General features: G+C 50.3%; 1 protein-coding gene across 1 annotated transcript; it reads right to left on the bottom strand.

The window, feature by feature from the left end:
- Positions 1 to 952: 952 nt before the first annotated feature.
- Positions 953 to 16722, bottom strand: Gdf6 (growth differentiation factor 6). Its single transcript, XM_048358725.1, has 2 exons — positions 16323 to 16722; positions 953 to 2356 (listed from the first exon to the last, which is right to left on the bottom strand). Exons 1-2 carry the CDS (start codon positions 16720 to 16722, stop codon positions 1377 to 1379), a joined length of 1380 nt encoding a protein of 459 aa, XP_048214682.1. The 3' UTR covers positions 953 to 1376.
- Positions 16723 to 22022: the final 5300 nt, after the last annotated feature.

Below are 22022 nucleotides of genomic sequence, written 5' to 3'. Positions count from 1 at the left end.
AAGATAAATTCCACCCCTGCCTCCTCCCTTACTGCCCTATTCCCCAACCTCCCTCCCCAAGCTCCATGTAACACTTGGCTCTTCACAGTTTCTCATTACTAAGTTTTTAAAACATCACCTAACTGGTAATTACAATCTGAAACAATTCTTTTGGGGGAGCCCTGGGCTATTGCTGGCTGGTAATCTTTCAGGAATGTCAGAGAGAGGGGAGGGAACATAGATGTTAAAGAAACTTCAGAGACAAGGGCTCATGTCCCCTTTCATCCTCTCCTTCCTTACTTAGGGCCTGGCCCTTTATCCCCATTCTCCCCTCCTAATGCAGTCTTTCTAATTCTAGGCCCTTCCTCTGTACCCCTTAGCTTAATTATAGAGTTCCCTACCCTTATTTTTTTTAATTAGGAAATCATCTTCACCTTAGGAGGAAATGTTGGCATTTTGGCCAATTCTGCTTAAGGCAATCAAGTAGAATAGATATCACCAAAAGCTTTGGGGTGGGCTACCTCCAGCGCAGACTCTGCCTTGTCAGGGGCAGGCCTTGTGGTTTCTCACCATCCTTCAGGGGATTCCATATGGACTAATTCTTGTCATTCCATCCATACCAGCTCCTGGCCCCCTCCCCTGCCCCCCCTCACCACCAGCACACCAGCCACAGTAAAGACATCCAGTGCCCGCAGTGGTGAAACAGAGGTTCCCAAAACCCAGTGTGGGAGAGGCCAGGGCAGTTGGTAAATCCATAGGAGCACACCAATTTTGTAGAAGGTGGGAAGGTGGTGTGGCCCATCTCTCCAAAACAAGCTCTTCTAAGGGCAGGGTCCTTCCTGACTTTCCTATTCCTTCTCCCAATTTCCCTAACCCCGTCTGTTTGGGAGGTCACAAGACCTGAGCTGTGACATGGCTGGGAACCTTCTTTTCTAAGTAGAAACAACCAGACCAAAAGATATGATCCTGATCCGAGACGATTGATTCGTTTGTCCACATTGTTTCCCCCTTTTATGCCACTTTTTTTTTTCAATCCATCGATCAACTGAGAAACAAATATGTGCCTTCCCTCCCCCCACCTTCCCATCCACACCTTTGAAGCACACAAGGAAATGAAAAGCCACAACGACTAAAGAAAAAGAGAGAAAAGAGAAATCCTCCTCGGCGTGTTTCTTCAGGGTGAACCCAGGCAAGGTGTGACTCTAGGCTGTCGGTGGAAGGTTCTGGGAGGCCTGTGCTCCCCGCTCGCTCATCCCCTTTCCCTTGTCCCCCCCTTTCTCGGGTCCAGGCTGCATCCTCGCGTCCTCACCCGCAGCCTCTTCCTCCAAGGCCAGCCTCTCTCGGCAGTCCGGCCTCCCTGTGGTCCGGGGCCAAGGCGGGGCGGACAGGCACCACTGCTACCTGCACCCGCACGACTCCACCACCATGTCCTCGTACTGCTTGTAGACGACGTTGTTGCCCGCGTCGATGTACAGGATGCTGATGGGAGTCAATTTAGTGGGCACGCAGCAGCTGGGCGGGGTGGAGCCGGGATCCATGGAGTTCATGAGCGTCTGAATGATGGCGTGGTTGGTGGGCTCCAGGTGGGAGCGCAGCGGGAAGTCGCACACGCCCTCGCAGTGATAGGCCTCGTACTCGAGCGGCGCGATAATCCAGTCGTCCCAGCCCAGCTCCTTGAAGTTCACGTGCAGGGGCTTCTTGCTGCAGCGCAGCCTCGATTTCTTACCGTGCCGTTTGCCGTGGCGGCTGGCGAAGGCCGTGCGCCTCCGTCGCCGGCCCGGCGCAGGTAACCAGGGCGCGGAGGCGGCGGCGGCATCCGGAGCGCCCGACGGTGGCGGCCACGACCCTGCGGTGCCCATCCCCGGGCTGGCAGCCTCCGCAGAACCCAGCTGCTGTTCGCGCATCTCGGCGAACAGGTTCTTGCGCTGGGATCGGGTGAACACCACGAGCAGGGCGCGTTCCTGCGGGGATCGCACCCTCCGGCCGAAGCCCAGACTCCGCAGGTCCGGCGGTGGCGGCTGCTGGGGTCCCCCCGCGCGCCCCTCCTCGCTCTCCCCAGCGTCCGGCTCGCCCCACGCCGCCCGCAACTCCAAACACAGCTGCTTCCCGGGCGGGTGGCGCAGGCCCTGCCACACGTCGAAGACTTCCCAGCCGGCCGGGGGCGCCCCCTGCGGGTCCAGGGTCCTCGCGTCCAGCAGCAGGGGCGACAGGCAGGGGAAAAGCTGCACGTGGAGCGGCCCAGCCGGGGGCCCCCGGGGCGCTGCGGGCGCCTGGCGATACAGCCGGAGCTCCGCGCCCACCAGCTCTTCTTTGTCTGAGAGCGTGGACACATCAAACAAATACTTCTGACTCCGGAGAGGAGTGTGCGAGAGATCGTCTGCGAGATAAAAAATAATTACAGTCAGTTTCACTTAAGGGGAGATCAGCCAACCCCCGCCCCCCCCCCAACCCCAGGAGGAAGAGGGCTCGGGGAGGGAGGAGTCCAGCTCGGCCGGATCGCAACCCGACCACCCCCAGGCCTCCTTGGCCTGAGGCGTGCCCAGAGTGGGGAGTAGGAGAGACGACACCAGACCAAGCTCCCTCCTCCAGGTCAGCTCCGGACTCCCGGGCGGATGTTGGTGGCTGCCCGTGGAAGCAACTCGGGCAGCTTTGGCAGCAGCTTTCCTCCGGATCCCCCCCTTGCCTCCCCCAAGAGGCTGTGTAACTACTAACATGCTTCTTGTGGTCTCCAGTCTGGGCTGCGCTTCCCCTCAAACCTCAGGCTCCTTCTCACCATTCACTTATGGCGTGTCACCTCCTCCAGGAGGCCGTCCTAGACCACCCTCGTCTAAAGCGGCTTCCCTGGGAGCACTACCCCCTGGTTTATCATCTCCCTGGCATTTAGGATTATCTCCAACAGCCGGTTCCCAGTCTTCTTTTTAGTGTTTTGTCTTTCCCACCAACACTCACTCCATCACCCTCCACCAGCCCAAAAGAGCTAGGACAATGGCTGGTCCCCTTGCTCTCCACATCCCGGGCTTGTCGGTAAGTGAAAAACCTAGGCAGCAAAGCCTATAGCTGTCCATTAACGTCTTTCGGAGATGTTTTAAAAAAAGAAGAAAAGAAAAACCTGCCAGTGGCTCATTGAACCAACCTATAAGGACAGGGAGGGCAGAGGGGTTCCAACTACATGTTAGGAGCTTCCTTTCTGTATTGAAGCTCCAAAATGATTTGAAGGTGCAGTCTTACTAGTCTAGTCTTACTAGTCTAAGGTCACATTGCTGCCCTTCAAGATGCTTTGTAGAAGCACTTGGTCCCAAATGCAAAGAATACCAAGTGCTGATGTGTGACATCTTACTTTTCTCTCTTGGTGTTTTTTTTTTCCTCCTTCCTTAGAAACAATTAAAAAAAAAAAAGCAATGAGGCTTTCCAAAAGTATATGGAGGGATAAACAAATATGTACACCAGTCATCTACCATTAAGACCTGCCATCAAGGAGAAAGAGATAGTCCAGGAAGATACACCATAGCTACTCATCCAAGCAGACATGCACACACCCTTGGCATCCTCTCCCATCCCCCACCACCCAATTTGAAGTTCATTTGTTTTGCAATGGATCTTAATTACAAGGGAGAAAAGAAAGTTGGGACACTTAGAGAGTAGCAGATGTTTTTTAAAAAAATGGCAAATTCTTCGGTACCAAAGCAAAACTGAACTTTTTTTTTTGTTTTGGACACATTTGTGCTCAAAGCCAACCCCACTTCGATGTGCAAGGCGGAAAGCTAACCAGATTTTCCTGGGCTGCTTTCCCATAAAATGTTTACAACCCAGCAAATACAAAAATCCCCAAAGCCCCTAGCTTTCCCCAGAAGCTAGTAAAGTTTGGGTCGATTTCAATAGTAAAAGTGTCACTGAGTCCTGGTCAGACCCTTACTGCTTGCCCAGATGTTGTTCAGGAGCAGCTAGCTTTGGAACCTCCGCCACACCCAGCCAGCACTCCAGGCTGACCCACAGGGCTGGCTGCCTCTCTCACACACATGCCCCGACCTGAGATAAAGCTGAAGAAAGGGTTAGAGAGGTGAAAAGGGAAAAGCTGCTGGAGGCAGTTGATTTATGGAAGCCAAGACCTTCAAACTAACCAGGTCACATTAAAATCCGAGGGAGGGGGGTACTCAGTGTGCTTTCTTCTTCTTAAAGAAACCTTCATCTGACTACACTTAACCACTGCCCAGATCTTTGTACCTATGGCCTTAGGCTTCACTCTTCTGCCTCTCTCCCTGAATCTAGTATGTGATGAGCAGGACAAACTGCAGGCACTTGATGTACTAGCTAAATGTTGTGCGTGCTGCTGACATGGTTCTAATCTTTTTATCTCCTGCAAAGTTTTGTGTGCAAGAGATAGATACATGTTCTGTTCTGGGAAAAACTAAACACAAATTCATTACCTGAAGTCAGTTAATGAGTGAGGGGGCTAAGTTCCAAAGTTTGGAGCATTTAACCACTAAGGCCTATTTCTGTGACATTGGACACTCCCAGAGAATGGCTAGTGTCCGTTTTGCTAGGAATAAATCCTGGGATCCCTTCAGAAATCACTTCCATTTCTGGTTTGGAGAACAGTAGAAAGGTTTAAAGAATAATGATTTATGTGCCTCCCATGCAAAACAGAGAGGTCCACCTGCTCTGATTTTCCTTTTTTTTTTTTTCCACAAGTGCAGACTAATAAATGGTTAGTCTGCACAACAGAGTCAAACCTGAGGACAACATCTGCCAAGAATCTTCTGCTTCTGCAGCCATGGGTTCCTGCTGTCTTTCTAGAAACCCCAGGTCACACTTACCTTCCGAAGGCCCAGGAAAGATCACAAATCAAGATGTGGGTTTCCACGCTCTTTCCACACTGTTTCCACCCACACCTGGAAAGGCCTCACCTGCATGCTAGGACACCCTCACCCACAGAGCCCAACATTCCAGACCTACAGGTGCATACATGTATCAATGGAGTGGTCCTCTTTAGGGAAAACAAGATCTGAGATTTTGAAACAATCTGTCCATGCACTGGATGTGGGCTTTGGATTGTTTGGGCAAAAATTGCATGGCCCAGGTACCAGGAGATTGATCTAAAATACTGACTGTCAAAGTTGTTAAAACTGCAGTGGTCACACAGGAACTTCCTAGAGATGTACATTCTCTCAAGGCCCAGAGCTCTGAGGTACAGTTCTGGAAATCTCCCCGGTGATGCTGATTCTGCGGATCCTGGGACTCACACTTTGAGAACCACTGTCATAGACAGGTGCATCTCTTAGGCTCTTTGGGATTCACCACTGTGGGATCTTTGGAGCAGGGACTGAACAGAGACTGCCCTCCAAAGCACCCAGCCTAAGGCAAGGTGGGCTCCTTCCCAGCCCCTACAGCCACCTCCACATTTTTCTTTAATCTTGCACCTAGGTGTGTCCTCACTGTATCTCCAGAACTTCTGAACAGAGGGTCCAAGAAGGTGGCTGCTCTATACAGCTCCCCTCCAGACCACATTCCCTACCTGTCTGAACCTGCTCTGGAGCTGTGCAACACAGAACAGGTATCAGCCTCAGGAAGGTAGACACCACCATTACCACTGTGACCCTGCACACGGTTTACCTAGCTGAGTTAGCATCAGGAAGCCTGGCCCAGTTGCCAAGGGCCACTTGTGAGCAGGAAACTGGCCCTTCACCATCCCTTATACAAAGCCTCTCTCCCTTTCAAAGAGGGTTGTGCCATTGAGTGGCTGACTCTCATCCTTTGACCATGTGCTTTGCTTTTCCAAATCTGCGGAACTTTCTCACAGCCTGAAAATGAATCCTGTAGTTCAGATCCTTGAAATTGAAAATGATTATGAATATAGCAGCTTTTCATTTTGCTTCTAATTTGCTTAGCTCAGTGTTGGTTGAGCCTTAGACATATAAATCCATCACCTTACATTGCCTAGATTTGCTCAATCCTCTTTCCTTACTAGGTGGGTAAAGAAGGAGACAGATTGAAAGGGAAGAAAGAGGAGGGAAATGGCTAGCATATCTTAAGGAAATCCTTCCTAAATCAGCAAGTTGATAGAGTCTAAGAGTACTTCATATCTACATTGCTGGTGGGTTTGCTTGTATTGAGTCTCCCTGTTTAGCTCTAGCTGGCCTCCAGCTTGCTATCCTTCTGTCTGCAATAAAAGCACACCATACTGGTGTCATTCCATGGCTGTGAGATGTATAAAATAAAACAGGAAAAAAAGATGTGGCTCATTGGACACAACATTTCAGTTAGAATGGATATAAATTTTAAAAGACCCCAAAGTGAAGAATAGTGAGGGGTGAGGGTAATGGAATAAGGGAATGGAAAAGGAATTAATGACTGAAATACAAGTTAAGCCAGTGCAGAAACTGGCTTGGAATAGTAATGGCACCTGTCCATGGTCACAGTATGTGACTAAAGAGAGCTAGAGAAGTGAACACCAGAGAAGAAAGAGAAAAATGTCCAACACACCAAAGAGCTGACACCCAGGAAAAGGGAGGCTGGAGGCAGAGGAGGGGTACACTGCAGAAGTATTTGCCCAGGAATCTCCTGATAAAAAATGGTGCTGTCCATCTATGGAAACTTTCTTTGGTTGGTGCCCAGAAGGGCCCAGCCTGCTCTTTTCTAAGACACCCCTGGGGTGCATGTACAGCTTTAAATCTCTCTTGAGGGTCAAGATTGAATCTTCTATCATTCGCCAGCCAGGAGGGTGCACCTGTTCCAACTCTCACAATCAGCAGGGCCCTGGTGCCACAGATTCCAGGTACCCAGCCTGAGTTCTCCGTGAGCCACATGGCAACTGGCCAAGTGGCTGACCAAACCCTAGTAATGCACTTCACCGCTGGGCCACACCTCCCATCCACATCCCCAGCGAGGCAGGCATAGATCCAGTGATAGGAAAGTAATTCTGAAAGTCTACCCGAAGAACTCCATTAGATAGGGAATCAAAGGTGGGAAGAGGATCATCACCCATCTTTGCAATGAAAATGCACCCATGCCTTTGCTTTAGCAACACCTCCCCCACACCCATTTTAGAACCAGCAGCCACTGGGTCAAGTGCCTACCAGACTGGCTTTTGTGCTCAGATCCTTGATATTCTTTTCACAGAATGCTCACTGCAAATGTCCCAGGTAGGTCTGTTATACACATTTATGATGAGGAAACTGGTGCTTCAAGAGGCATCTTAAGTATCTAAGATCCTAATTATAAATTTGACCCCCCCCCAACCAGGTACTGAGCAGATGGATGCAAGTTTGTTCTTGATGTAATCAACACTAGCTAAATCAGGTATGTTTCCTTCCAACTCTGATTCTTCCCACCACTGCTCTTTTCCTTCTCTCTACTGAAAACTTAGAATTCATGGTGGAAGGTGGACTCCCCACCCTACCCCATATCTCAGCTTCAGCGCTGCCCTGCGGTGTCCATCAAGTTGGAAAGAGCCAGGTGTGCTAGGTGAGTCAAACTGAGCCACCAGTCCCACTCTTCCATCTGTGAAAGCCTTTTAGGATAATAGATGCCTCAAATATTTACCTTGTTCCTGGGAAATAGTGGTCTCCTGGTCATTCCTTAGAGGGTGATATATATGCTAGTCCCGAGTGAGGCACAGTGGAGTGGTGACCCATTGCTGACCCGTTGCTAAGCATCCTCACTAAGGCAAGGGACCCTCACAATCCACCAAAGTGATTCTGTGTGCCCACCTAAGGCTTGAAATAGCCAACACTTCCTGTGTGCTGCGCAATCAAGGGAATATTGAATTTGTAATAACAAATGTAATCCTCAAAAACACCTATACTAGGACTATTACACATTGTATCCATATATTAGAATGTCACACTGGACCCCCAAGAAGTGTGTGCAATTATTAAATGTCAATTAAAAATGAAAGTATATTTTAATACAACCCATCTCTGAAAAAAGTATCACTATCAATTAAAACATGAGAGGTTTAAGAGTAACTTGCCCAAGATAGTAAGTGGTAGAAATGGCAGAGTGGGTTCCATATCTGTACCACAACCCTCGGTTTTCCCAGGCCCAGATATTTGTGCCTGGTGGAAACTCTAAGAAGGATTTAACACTTATACACTACAGTGCCTGGAGGGAGGGAAAGCTTTGATCCAAGGACTCCTGTACTCACTCATCCCCTAACCACTTTTCCTTAGAACTGAAAAGAGGCTGACAATTGGGCTTCTGCAAGATAACTCACAAGGAAATTTACGTGTCTCCTCTACAAAATGGAGTTAATAATCTCTACTTACGGAATACTGAGTGGGGGCAAATCAAACAAGGTTTAGTGAACTTCTGAAGATGTTATACAAGTGTTCATTACTACTGACAATGTGGAATTAAACATAGGAATTTGCAGTCTAAAAGATATACATTTCCATCCTGATCTGTGAGATATGAATTTTCATCTTTTTCTGTAGCATAGTGGTTGAATCACCTCTGGTGGGTAGACTGGGCCACCTAATCTCTCCCAGCCTCATATGCCCCCATCTGTAAAGTGGAAAATCCACAATTACCTTCACTGTCCTGCTTAAAGGTCAGAGTCAAGGCACCCAGAACAGTACCACAGTTCTTGGAAAGCCCCAACAACTGCAGCCATTATTACTGAAACTACCTTCATCCTTGCAGGGGAGGTGCATATGTTTTCCCTTTGGCCTAGTTCTGTCCACAAGATGTCTAGAACTGAGTGAAGAAAAGACACTGCTGGACATAAGGTAAAGAATCAGCAAGTATTTTCACTTCCTGCTTATCTAAGGTCCAGTGAAAGTCAGGGCTCACCCAGACCTTAACCTTGCTCCTATTAGGGCAAATGCTATTTCTGACCCAATGTCATGTGACCAAAACTGGCACCCAATCTCATCAAGGATTGACTCCTTTTTGCCAGTCCTGGAATGTGGGGAACAAGGCAGTGCCAGACAGGTACTAAGACTCCTTTACTGAGTGTAACACTGAGAGAGATAAGCTGAAACTTTCTTCCTCCTCTCTTTGGTACAACCTGCCCACAGAGGCAGCCCTGGAGTAAGAGAAGGGTATGCTCCACAAAAGGCCACTTACATGGGGGAAAGGCATGGAGAAGTCAATGAGCTCTTTGGCTGCATTATGGAGCAGCTAATTGGCACCTTCCAGTTAGGAAAAGCCTTCTGAGAGGCAGGGTTGGCCCCTTCTCATCCTCACCCGCCCAGCTTTCCTCAGGGTTTCTTGGCTTCTCCAGTGCCTTGCCCAACAAACAGCTTGATTCCTCAACTTCTCCTTCCAAAACCCAGAAGTACACAAGGAGGAGTTTTCCATGAACTCTAGGCTTTTGCAGCTTCTCCTTGACTTCTAGGTCTGCACCCTCCTTCTCATAATGAAACTGGACCTAACAGATCCCCAGGAGAAAGCAAATCTGCTAGTCTTTCCAGATTCCACAGAGAAATTCTGTGCCCACTCAGCAAGCTCTGGCTCACTGGGAAGCAAGCAACTTGAGTTTCAGGAGCAGAGAAATGAAGGTAGGAAAGGAAACCCACATCCTACTAGACTGAAAACAGAAACAGCACTGCTTTTGTCTCCACAGCCTGAGGAGAACAGCCAAGAAGATCAAAGACACTTGCTGGGATGTCTCTTTCCAATGCAATCCCAACCACAGCAGCTCAGATCTTAATTTGACCACACTGCAGATCAAAACCAAACAAAAACTTCCACACCGTACTTTCCCTCCCATTTTTCTGCTGTGCACAAGCTACCTGGGCCAAAGATCCCTGTGAGTTGCAGCTCCTAATTTCCCTAGGGCCATGTGTACTGTGCCCAGACCAAATTCATTCCATGGCGGTGACCGTCCTTGTAATGCCCACAAATAGGCCATTGGGGCCTCCAGGAGTCCTCTAGGCAGAGAGTATGGGGTGAGGAGGAATATCAATCATATATCTACCATAGTGGCCAGAATGTGATCAAGTCGCTTGGATTAAGGCTTTCATATCAACAGTAAAATAAAGGGTGTCCATTTCTTATGCGGTTTCTGCTCCTCAGCTAGTGCTGAAATTGCAAGCCAAGGCAGGGGTTCAGATTTGCATGTAGTAATGGGCAGATGACTGGACACTGGGTCCCCACCCTCAACACCAGTCCCTAGCAGCAGAGCTGTCGTTGGTCTGCCCTTTAAAGCGCTGGGCCAGTCCACTGAAGAACAGATAGCCTCAAATCCTCCTCCTCCACGTTGATCTGAGTCTGACTCCCAAAACAACCCAGCAAAATGAGAATCGTGGTGTTTGTTACCTGCGGGACTATGTCCGGCACTTTCCAATTATCCAGCCCCACAGAACCTCGGAGAAGACGGGTAGAAAGCTGGAGAATTGGATAGGGGGCTGGGCCAATTTGTGTGGACATCAGATTTACACTGCGGGGCGGGCCACGGATTCCCCTAGTCTCTTCCCTTACCCCCAAACTTCCCTTCTCCACCAAAGCCAAGTCTCCCTTGCGAGTTACATCTCTAAGCTGCTCTTCCCAAACTTAGCCCACCGCAAGGCGGGACACAGGCCAGTCCCTCGCCTATCTACACGCCCGTCATTAAGTCCCCAAGCTACGCCACGCCCCAGGCGCGCCGACCACTAGCAGCTCAGCGCGCGCATCTCCAGGAACCGGGTTCGCACGCCGCACGCCGCGTGTCGCCTCCAAACTCCTCACCACTAATCCCCAGCACCCAGCCAAGGTTCCCCTAGAAACGGTCCTGCAAGGCAGAGAAGGGCTGGCGTCGAATCCTTCGGCCAACAAGGACCCGTTTCGTTCCAGTAAACTGGAGATTTGAGACGATATTATTATTATTTTTTTTAAGCAACGGCCAGGACTTAGGGTGAGGGTAAGGGAATGTCAAGCATGAGGGTGAGTTTCCATTCTTCAAGGGCTCGGCCTCTCAAAGGCGTCGTTGGATCCGGGTTATTCCACACTCGAGGGGCTAACGAACGGGTGCTGCCCGAGTTCTTTACAAGCCCCTAGGGGGTACTGTTGATTTGCTTTGAGTCTTTCCATACACTCTGCAGTCTGACTGGAAGCAAACCCTCTCCTTTCTGCCCAATTTCTAGCTTACTCCCCCTCCCCCCGCCCCAGCACATCCTCCAAACACCCTAGGGAAATATCACTGCCAAAAAGGGGGTGTTTCAGCACCCTAAAAGTACAGCTTGGGAGAAACAGCTTCTGCCAAGACCTCCTTCAATGCAGCGAGTCCCCCCAGAGGGCCCCAGGGACTTGCATCCTCTCCGGTCAGAACTGAGGGTGGCTCTCACATACTGACTGATTCAGTTTGGGGTCTAGGATTCAGGAGACCTCTCTGGGTCTGAGTTTAGAGTCATCCCTCCCTTTATTGTGCAAAACCGACGTAGATATTTGAGCTCCGTTTTGCTCCTCCTCCCCCACTGGCAAGCTACCGTGCAAACTCCCAAAGGGCCCAGAGAGCCTCCTGCTTGGAGGAAAACTCTAGATGTCTTCTCAGATTGGCCTCCCTTGCCAAGGGCACTGGCCAAGAATCCTAGCACAACCTGAATTCCCACTGCAGATATGTTTTCAAACCTCTGATTATATATATATATGTATATATATAATATGTATATATATTATATAATATGTATATGTATATATGTGTGTGTATGTATATTCCTCCCTTCAAGGCAGCTCTTAAGGCCTTAGAGATGCAGATGACAATAACTGGTACCCTCGCTGTAAGGTTTTGGCTTGAATGTGTCTGAATCATTTCAATCAAAAGAGCAGAGCAAACAAGACTTCCTTCCCTCACCTCTGGCTTTTCCCAGAACCTACCCATTCACCCGGCTTGTGGGAGGATCCGGACTCTGAAACAAGCACCCAAGCCACACCCGCGCTCCTGCTTGGCGAACCCTCACAGGCATCCCTGAACGCTTAGCAAGCCCTCTCCAAGGCTGTTCCTTTTCTTTTTTTTTTTTCCCGGGGAAATAAAGCTTAGATTGGAACCTTCTGCCCAGCTTCCTCACTTGGCCGTCTGGTCTGAATTAGTGTTTTTATAAGGGACTCAAACAAATCGAATACAAGGTCACCAAATAATTAACAGTTGCGAATTCCCTCCGTCCCCATTAAAATACTTCCCTGCTTATATTTCATTTTCCGTTTGCCAGCAACAGGGTCTGGGCAAAAAGCACTGCTGCCGCCGTGATTACACCACTCGGGGGCCCTGGTTCACCCAGAAACCCGCTATTTTGCATATACGCGCGAGGTACCAGGAAAACGTCAACCGCTGGGAACTACGCAGTGCTTGGAATGTCCTCCCCGCACCCCCCTTAGCCTCGACACTAGCCCGCCCGCGGCCCCAGATAATCACACCCCAGGAGGTGAAGGGAGAAACCCTCGCTGGGCAGCAGACAGTCCCCTCCCCTCCCCACCCCCCAGTCATAGCTAAGGTGTCAGGTTCCTCAAGGATGTTCCCATCTACTTTTGTCTTTAGGTTCCTTACCAGTTCCTTGGGAGCACTATTATAACCACAAAGTTAGAGCGTATTCTTACTCCAAAGACATCTGGAAACATCACCCAACAGTCTTAGACTCTGTTTCCCTCATCCTAGAGAGTGGTTTATTTGTTTTGAAAAAGTGGCACTTACTAACATAAGTTGCAAGTCAGAGTCCCTTTCCTTTCCTCCCTCCCGGTGCAATTCAGACATTCTAATGGCCTGCCTTTCCCAGGCCCTAAGGTTGAGTATCCAGGGCCTGCACCATTGACCTTGTAAGAGTGACTTCATGAGCTAACTGTAATTTCACAATATCCAACCTGATCCATTCTGATCCTGTGACTCCACTGACACACAACAACACAGATATGAACACAAAATTATTTTAAAGCACAATATGAAGGATCCTGATAAGATGTTTCACACCTCTGCTAAAATAAGTATGGGAAGAAGCCAGGCACAACACAAATTGTGGACCTTAAAGCCCAAGTTCCATGAGAACTCCTGTCTAGATCCTAGGACACTACAAAGAAATATTGAGCTATGAAGAACATCTCATCTTTGTTGTTGTTGTTTTGTTTTCACTTGTGCTTTGTCCTTAGAAATTTTACCACTCCATGTCCTGGTTTAGAAGGCAGGGTCTACAAAATTTCAAATTTCATCTCTCACTAGCCATGTGACACCTACAAACTTACTTAATCTGTCTCTCTTAATTCACTTGTAAAATGGGTCATTATATCACTTTTCCCTTGGTAGTGGTTGTGAGAATTAAAACAGATATTGATAGACTTTTAGCACAATACAGGACTCACAGTAAAAGTCCAATAAGTCTTGGTTTATTGTTATCCTTGGTTGCGAAAGAGCAAACAGAAAGGAGACATATTTTTCTTTTAGATTGGCAATAGTGCCTCTGTGGAGGGCTAGGAGATTTGGCCTGATTTTACAGAGCATGCTGTCTTCTTGGAGCCGGAGTTCTTCAGCTCCTTTGAGCATGACCATGGCCTTTAGCAGGTTCCAGGTGAGGAAGGATTTTTACAAATGCTATGCATCACTGAACCAGGTTCAGGCGTCCTTCTCTTTCCTTTGCTCTTTCCCTTGAGGGACCCTTGCTGTTCAATGGGGCTCTAACGTGCCACACGCTGGCGATTTAAACTTTACAGGAACAAGGCTCCAAAAAGTAAGCACGCAGGCTCAGCTCAAGGCTGGCTCCTTCTCTTTCCAGTTTGCCAGGCCATCTCTGCGTTGGGGGAAGGGATGTCCAGGGGTTTGGCGCGGCTGAGAACCCCCACGTGAGAGAGGCGGAAGTCCTCTCCAGGAGCTGGGGATGCGCGGCTAGCGGGTTCCTTCCATTACGGGAGACTAGACACCGTTTGATGTGTTATGACATGAACCCTCAATTAGATCGCTGAGTTGAAACACTCCAATCAGGGGCCCGATGCTAAGCAAGCCCCGGAAGGTCCAGCCCGAGGTCACCGCCGGTGACACATCAAATCAAAATCAGTGAGAGGGAAAGTGAGGCTTTCCCTTTATCAAGCTGGGGCCGCAGCCGGCGTCTTACCCGCTCCTCTCCGCGCCCCTCCCGCGCGTGGCTCTCAACTCTTTTATTCCCGCGCGCGCGCGCCTCCAGCCTCAACGCCTCCCTACTCACCGCGCTTCCGTGCGTGTTCTGGGAACTGGTGGGCGGGGGCGGGGGGGTTACCTTGAGGAGACCCAGGGCGGTCTGGTGTCTCCTCCAGTTGCCCGCCCCCCCCAACCGCTAGCAGTCCCCAGCCCTCCATTGCATGCTGAGATGAAGCCGGACATTTGGATCTTGGTCCCTCTGGCCTGGAGACCTTGGCTTGGAAAACAGTCTCTTTCTCACCCGCAGGCCCTTCACGAGATATCCAGGGCCACCCTACACACACCCAGGGACTTACAATGTGGTGCCTAGGGGCGAGCGGGGGGGGGGGGGTGGCGGGGAGTGCAGGGCAAGCGAGGCTGAGATGTCTACATGGAACCTGGGGTCTCCAGAGACAGCCTTTGCCCTCGCCCGAATTCCCAAGGCTCCCATAAACACCTCCGAAGAACCTACAGGGGTTTTTGGTCCTGTGCCAAACTCACCAGGTGCAGTAGACTCCTAAGGGGTGCCTGCCTGGGGAAGGAGCAGTTTCTAGCCACTTTTTGAGAAAACAAAACAAAACAACAACAACAAAACGAGCTTCCAAGTGCCCCCACGCCCAGGCCTCTAGGATTTCTCCTCTTGCAGAAAGGCCTCCGGAGCACTTTTCTCTGAGCTTCCTTAGCCTGTGCTAAGGGTAGTAGAGGCTGCCGAAGCTTAGCGGAGGACTTGAGGGGAGGATCTGTGACTTGGGAGAATCTGTGGCGGGGTGGCTGGTGGAAGGGATTGGCGGGCTTCACGAGCTGCGGCTCAGCGGAGGACCAGCCGGGTTGCAGTACTAAGAAAAAAGCCTCATGTCTTGTAAAGATGACTTTCGTAGTTTTAAAACTCATCACGAAATACCTGATGTTAATTTGCAGTGCCGCCCCCCGCCCCCCTTCAACAGCTCATAACCCAGATGACCTCGAGCTGCAGCTGAACTGTAGGCAAGCAAGGCCAGGCTAGGGGCAGCAGACCAGAGAACCCCAGGCCAATAGGTGAGCAAGCTAGGCAACCAAGGCTGAGCAGTCTCCTTTGGCCAAACCCTAGGAGTTCCAGGTTATCAGAGCAGCCCCGCTTTCACTGATCTGGAAGGGAGAGGGAGGGGGCAAAAAGAGTCCTCCTCTCAGAGCTAAGTCTGGGGTGGATGGGGGAAAGGATGGTACCTAAACCTTGCATCTCCCGCTTCCTCATTACCTTTCCTTGTCTCCTTCTTTTCCTGAATTCCTTCTCATCCTCTTTGGAAACCACTGGTCATGCTGGGAACCAGTCGTGGTGGCAAGAAAGGAAAAGCAGAGTTTGCACAGACCCTCACGCACGTGCACCACCACTGGTGCAGGCCGAGGGAATGTGAGGTGCGACCCTAGATGCTTAGAGAAAGGCGAGTAGCCTCTTGAGAAAGGTGGATGTCCGCACTCCTGTTCATTAAGTACCAGTAAACCTCCAGACCTAGCTGGCCCTGGCCCTGGCCCGCCCAGCTAGTAGCTGCCACAGCCGCTGCCTCTGCAGGCACAATTTCAGGTTGCCACACCAGAGCCGCGGTAGTTGACGCTGGGGCGGGGGTGGCTTCCCAAAGGTCTTTGGGCATCTTCTTGACTGGTGATCCCCGCAATCAGCTCAGGGGCTCTTAGACCTCTGGACCAAGGCACTGCCTGAGGCCGCTCCCACACTCGCTCTCTGGGAAGCAAGAGGGTGGATTTTCTGGGAGAACCCGGAGCTCCTGGCTTCCCAGCGCTCACTGCTCAAGGCCCCGGGCCAGCCCAGTTCACCAGCGGCAGCTCAGGCCTTGGATCTCGCAACCCGCACCGTCTCAAATCCCGAGGCCCATGGTCTGTCAGTCTTCGTCCCAACCCTTCTTCATCCCTGATCATCTGCCTGCCACAGTTTAATCCTCTAGACCTCTTCCACTAGCTACCAGGAGAGCAGCCACCACGCCTATTTCTGCAAAAGAGGAAAAGGAAGGAAGGAAGGAAGGAAGGAAGGAAGGAAGGAAGGAAGGAAGGAAGGAAGGAAGGAAGGAAGGAAGGAAGGAAGGAAGGAAGGAAAGAAAGTAGGGACAGTCAGAGTGGGACAAAAGTTACAGCCATATTCAGCAACTTCCTCGGGCTGGAGAAACAGTTGCAAAAAAGAGAAGGAAAGGGAGAGGTGTCCGGAGTAGGAAGGGGATCCGCAGATGCAGCGTCCCGCGGAGCCCGAGCAGCCCCCGGCTGCGGAGCTCCAGCGGGAGAGGAGCCCGGCGCTGTCTTTGCCACTTACCCAGTCCTCTGTCTACAAAGCTGGTGATCGTATTGGCTGACTTGGAAGACTGGAAAAAGCTGGCGTTGATGCCTAGCTTCTCGGCAATGGAGTAAGTCCTGTAGATGGACAGCATGTACTCGTGGGGCACCACGCGCAGACCCCTGTGCGCTGGCCGGGACTCGTGGTGCGGCCGCGGCTGCGGCTCCGGGCGCTCGCGGGGCATCTCGCCCGCTGCGCTCCTGCGCGGCGCCCGCAGCGTCTTCCCTTCCTTGCTGCTCCGCATGCCCTTGCTGGAGTCCAGCTCGGCGGACGCGGACGACGAAGACGAGGAGGAGATGGACGCCTGCTGGCAGCTAGGCAAATCCCACAGAAAACTGATGAGGAAGACGGCCGAGAGCAGGACCCTAGGCGTATCCATGGCGAGAGAGTTGCTGCGTCTCCCCCAAAGAGGCGGCGAGCGTGGCGCAGCGCGAGGGACTCGGAGCGGCTGGACAGCGGCCGGGGCCCGGCTCCTCGGGCGACTCCGAGTGCGAAGAGCCGGGTCCCAGCCACACCAACCCCGGGCCTGCCACGCCCCCTCCCGCCCCTCGCGGGGAGGGAGGGGGAGGGCAGTGCAGCGGGGGAGGGGGGAGGAGAGGCCGCCGAGGGTGCGGGCAGGAGGTGTGTATGGGGGTGGGGGGACGCGGTGTGTCAGCCTGGCCGCCAGGAGCAGCGCCCCCGCGGGACGCGTGCGGAGTTGCGGGGCGCTGAGCCCCGCGCGGGCCCCAAGGGAGGGAGGGAGGGCAGGCGCGGCGGCCCGGCGACCCAGGAGCCCGGGCCTGCCTGCTGCGCCTGGGGGACCCTCGCCCCTCTGGGCGCGGCCCCGCAGCCGCCGCTCGGGATCGCACCGCGGTGGCGGCGCCCCCCAGAGACGGCCCAGAACTGGCGTCTCCGCCCAGGGCTGCGCACAGGTCCGGGGCGTGGATACCTTCTGTCCTCGGTCCCAACTGTCAAGCCGATCGTGGGCTCGGTTCAGGGCCCAACCAGAGCCGGGGAAAGCCTCGCGGTGGAGCCGGCTCAGGACCCAGCTTTGCTCGGTCCCATTCTCCCGGTGGAGTACGGCACCCTACAAAGACGGGCGTCTATTCCTAACCTTCGGGGTCAGGCAAAGGCCACGAGTCTTTCCAGAGTTTGGAGCGACGCGGAACGCAGCTGCGCTCCCCCGCAGGCCCCCGCCGCTGCGCTCGCACTCCCCAAACCGCTTCTGAAGCTGGCTGCGGTTCTCCGCGGCTCAAGCCCGGGCTCTTCGCGCCTCCGGAGGCCGGTCCCCGGCCTCCACTCCATTCCCATCTGCCCTCTCCCCTTTCCCTCCCGTCTTTCTCGGATCCCCTTCTTCCTCAAGTTCCTCCAGCATTCCAATCCCTCTTTCAGCCGCCTGCTTTTCTTCTTACACTGCCCTCCCATCTCCCCAGCTTCCCACCCTCTCATCCAGGACTCCCCCCTCCTCTTCCAGGGGACCCCTCCCTTTAGCAGCTCTACCCCAATCTGTTTCTCTTCAGCCCAGCCTCGCCCCATCACGAGTTTCCTTTATCTGTCCCCAGATTCCCAGTGCCTGTCTTCCCCGCCCACCGCCTCGCTCAGTCCTGGGCCTGAAGGCTGCTTGCAAGAACGGGCGGCCCAAGGCAGCTTCTCTCTCCTGCCGTGTTCCGAGCCCTGGAGTGCTATAGGCAGACGTTTTCCTGGGCCTTTATGGGAGTACACAAGCTCCAGTCATAAGAGGCCCTCCTTTAATCATCCCAAAACGATGAGGTTGATGTGACTATTTTCACTGTCATAAATTAAAAAAAAAAAAAACCTTCAAGTGAATATGCAACTTTCCCAAGGCCCCTCAGTCAATTTGGGATTTGCCCCCAATCTCAGGGTTCCTCTAAGTCCAACAAAGCCTCACCCAGAGCCTAACATCTCCAGTTCATTTCTTGCTTTATTTCTTGTCCTATGGTTTCATTTGATGCCAGGCAATTTCCTCCTCCTGTAGGCTGCTTTTCTTCTTTGCTTTCCTACTTGTTCATTTCTTCTTGAGTCCTTGCAGGGATCCCTGCCTGACAGCCTGCAGGAGGGAGACTCTGGTGTCTCTGCAGCCTTCACTGGTCCTTAAGATCTAGACCATGCCTCCCAAGCAGGACATGCATCCCCCAGGTAATAGCCACCATTCACAGACAGCCTGTGTGAGACATGGCCCACAAACATTGCTTCATTTAATCTTCCCAGCAGTCCTGAGATAGTGCTGAATTGCCCTATTTTATAGGCAGGAAACTAAAGCCCCAGGTCGCATGTTATCTACAGTCTGTGATCCCAACCACTGGACTAAGGAGTTTAACTGCTTCCTCTTGACTTCCATGAATCCATCTGACTCCATGCTAATTCCGTATCTGCTCTAATTTGAGTTTCGAGATTGCCACGTTCTGCCTCAGACTTGAAGGTGTCTTTTCATCCTTGTCTCCCCTCTCTGAGTTTTAGCTTGGTTTATTATCATTTATCAAGTTAGTATCCTAAAAGGAAATTGCAACTGAAATAAGGTTATTCTATGGGTTTTTTGGTCACTACAACTACATCCCAGATGTTTTTGCCTTGCCTTACACGTGTTTCCCCCCCTCCCCCTTTCTTTCTTTGTGCCAGCACTGGGGCTCAAACTCAGGGTCAGGTTGCTGTCCCTTAGCTTTTTCACTCAAGGCTGGCACTCTACCACTTCAACCACAATCCACCTCTAGCTTTTTGGTGGTTAATTGGAAATAGGACTCTAGAGGACTTTCCTGCCCAAGCTGGCTTCAAATCAAGTTCCTCAAATCTCAGCCTTTTGAGGAAGGGAGCACCTGGCTTCCTTCATTTTTTTCGGATCCACTTATCCCATTACTGCCATCCAGAGTTGGCTTCTCCTTTTTCACTTAACATTTTATACCAAGCCCATTGCCTTCACCATCTGTCTTGGGGTTCCTCTTCTCTGGAAGTCTTCAGCACCTAACTGCTGGTTGCCACAGGCCTCCTCTGCAAATCCACAGGCTCAAAACTGTTCATTTCTTCTCTTCCCATCTGCCTGCCTGCCACCCTTGGCATGCACATGGTCTGCTTAGGCCTAATCAGCATCTGGGGCTGCACATCCACCTTCCTGGTGCCACGAGAGGAAGCTTCCTCTTGTGGTTTGTCCTCATCTCTTTCTTTGGAAAACCCAGTACTTGTGGTTTGTCTTATCTCTATTTTAATTTTTCTCCGTATAGAGTCTATTTAGTCATGACTCATGGTTTTGGACCCTCCATCCAATAAGTATGTTTCCTGTCTGCAAAGGCAGCCTTCTATGCTCTATCTTCATTTTGCCTACAGCAATTATTATCTGCTACAAGTTATCAGTAAACAGGAAACAGTAATGAGCCTGTTCACTGTGGTTTAGGACCCCTCTGACAGATTGACTGGATAGAGGTGTGTGGAATAGCACGGGACACTGGAACAGGGAGCACAGAAGATGTGGTGTGTTATCATTCAGGATTATCCTGGGACAGATTTTATTTGTCTTCATTGCTACCAGCTTCAGATCTATGCAAGAGAAATTCTCTCTGCCACACAGGGCAGCAAGAATCATCTTACAGATAGGGATACATGTTGACAGATGAACAGAAATGTGTTGCAAGTCAGAAATACAACCAGGAGCCAAGACTTCCTGGTTCAAAATCCAATGCTTCCCCTATATTTAAGCAAAAATCAGAATTAAATATCACAAAAATGATCTACAGTGATGTGGAATGCCCAATCATTTCTTCCTTTGCATGCTTTCCAATAGGAATCCACCCCAGGTCACACTAATGCCTTTGGGATCGCCCTCCCTCCCTCCCTCCCTCCATCTCTCTCTCTCTCTCTCTCTTTCTCTCTCTGTGTGTGTGTGTGTGTGTGTGTGTGTGTGTGTGTGTGTGTGTGTGTTGCAGGTAAAGATGCAAAGAGCAAAGTACAAATCAAAATCTGCTTTACATCTTCATACCACACGAGTTTTTGAAATATTGCTGTGGAGTTTCCAGTCCAGACTTAAATACATTACTTATTTCTTCAGCAGTTTCTTCAGTTTAAGAAGAGTCAACATTCCACGAGGTGAAGTGAGAAGGTCTGATGTGGTGGGCGCCCCTAGCAGCTTGACTTGCAGCAGCATTCTTTTCCCTAATTGATGGAAATGCAGACCTCTGTGCAGTGTGGTATCTCCTGCCACCTTGTGGTGCTACAGGGAATTATCTATGGATAATCAAAACAAGTGGATACAGGAAAGTTTAGTTATGAATATGCTTTTAAAATTATTGTCAAAGTGATGTACAGAGGGGTTACAGTTTCATATGTAAGGCAGTGAGTACATTTCTTATCCAACTTGTTACCTCCTCCCTCATTTTTCTCCCATCTTTCCCCTCCCCAACTCCCTCTCCTCACAAGTTGTACAGCTGGTTTACAACATATTTGTCTTCTAAGTATTGTTGTTGCACTGGTTCACCTTTTACCCTTTGTCTCTCCATTTTGATGTTCCCCTTCTCTTCCCTATTTCCAATAAACATATATACAACACCCAGGGGATGAAAATCAGTTACAGTGACTTTAGGGGTAAAACTATGGGGAAGAAAGACCAAATATAGTAATAATAATAAATAAAAAGGCACAATTTCACATGGTATGTTGAAAATAACAACAATGATAAACCACTTATTTCCATAACTTATTTAATTTTTCACTGAAGTGTTACTAGAAAGGCAAGTTTTACAAAAGTGTCGAGGTATTGGACTTTGAATTTGAGCCCCCCCCCCAATAAGTCTTAAAGGGACTCTGGCAATATTTGCTAGCAAGAAATCAAGAAGTGCCTGAAATCTTACACAAACCAGTCACTCTTTAGTCTAAGTTACTGTTTTTATAAGGCTACAGTTATAATACAAACATTATTTAGTATTATCCCAACTCATAATTTGTACTACTATTATACATATCTGACTGACACATCTGATCAGATTTCATAGATATGGTCCAGAAATAATAGGATTTAAGACTGGCAGATTTTGATGCAAAAAAACCTAATGACAACACTTTATTTCTTTGGGAGAACTAAGGAGCAAGGAGAATAAGAAAGAAAACAACCAGTGGAGCTAGAGCTGACTACATTTGCTTCAGCCAAGCACATGTCCCTGTGGCTTGAACTCAAGGCCTGGGCCCTGTCCCTTGGCTTTTGTGCTCAAGAGTAGTGCTCTACCAGCTGAGCCATAGCTCCACTGCTGACTTTTAAAAACTAGTTTATTAGCGGTAAGTCTTATAGACTTTCCTGACTGGAGTTGGCTTTGCACTATGATCCTCAAATCTCAGTCTCCTGAAGTGCTAGGATTACCGGTATGAGCCACTGAATACTAAGCCTCTTACATGTTTTTTTTAATTTTTTTTAATAAAACTTTCCCTGCAGAGAAAGCCTCTTGAAAAGCAAAGAAAATGGAAGCTATTAGAGTAGCGTACTGTGCAGTTCCTCCAAGTGTGGTCAGAAAGAAAAGACATGGAGTCCTGAGTGGCAGGCGAGATGGAGAAAGCTATGTTTGCCTTAGGGAGGTAGAGGAAGGAGAAAAAGAAGAGAAGGAAAGGAAAACAAAACAGAACCTAATCTGGGAAGGATACACCCTAGATAGAACATACTCTTGTTAATGCTCACTGCTTTACTCAATTTCTATTGAATCTGACTCA

The sequence above is a fragment of the Perognathus longimembris genome, chromosome 12 (genome assembly GCF_023159225.1).
Source record: "Perognathus longimembris pacificus isolate PPM17 chromosome 12, ASM2315922v1, whole genome shotgun sequence".
Classification (NCBI taxonomy): Eukaryota; Metazoa; Chordata; class Mammalia; order Rodentia; family Heteromyidae; genus Perognathus; species Perognathus longimembris.
This window is presented reverse-complemented; position numbering and strand designations above follow the sequence as displayed.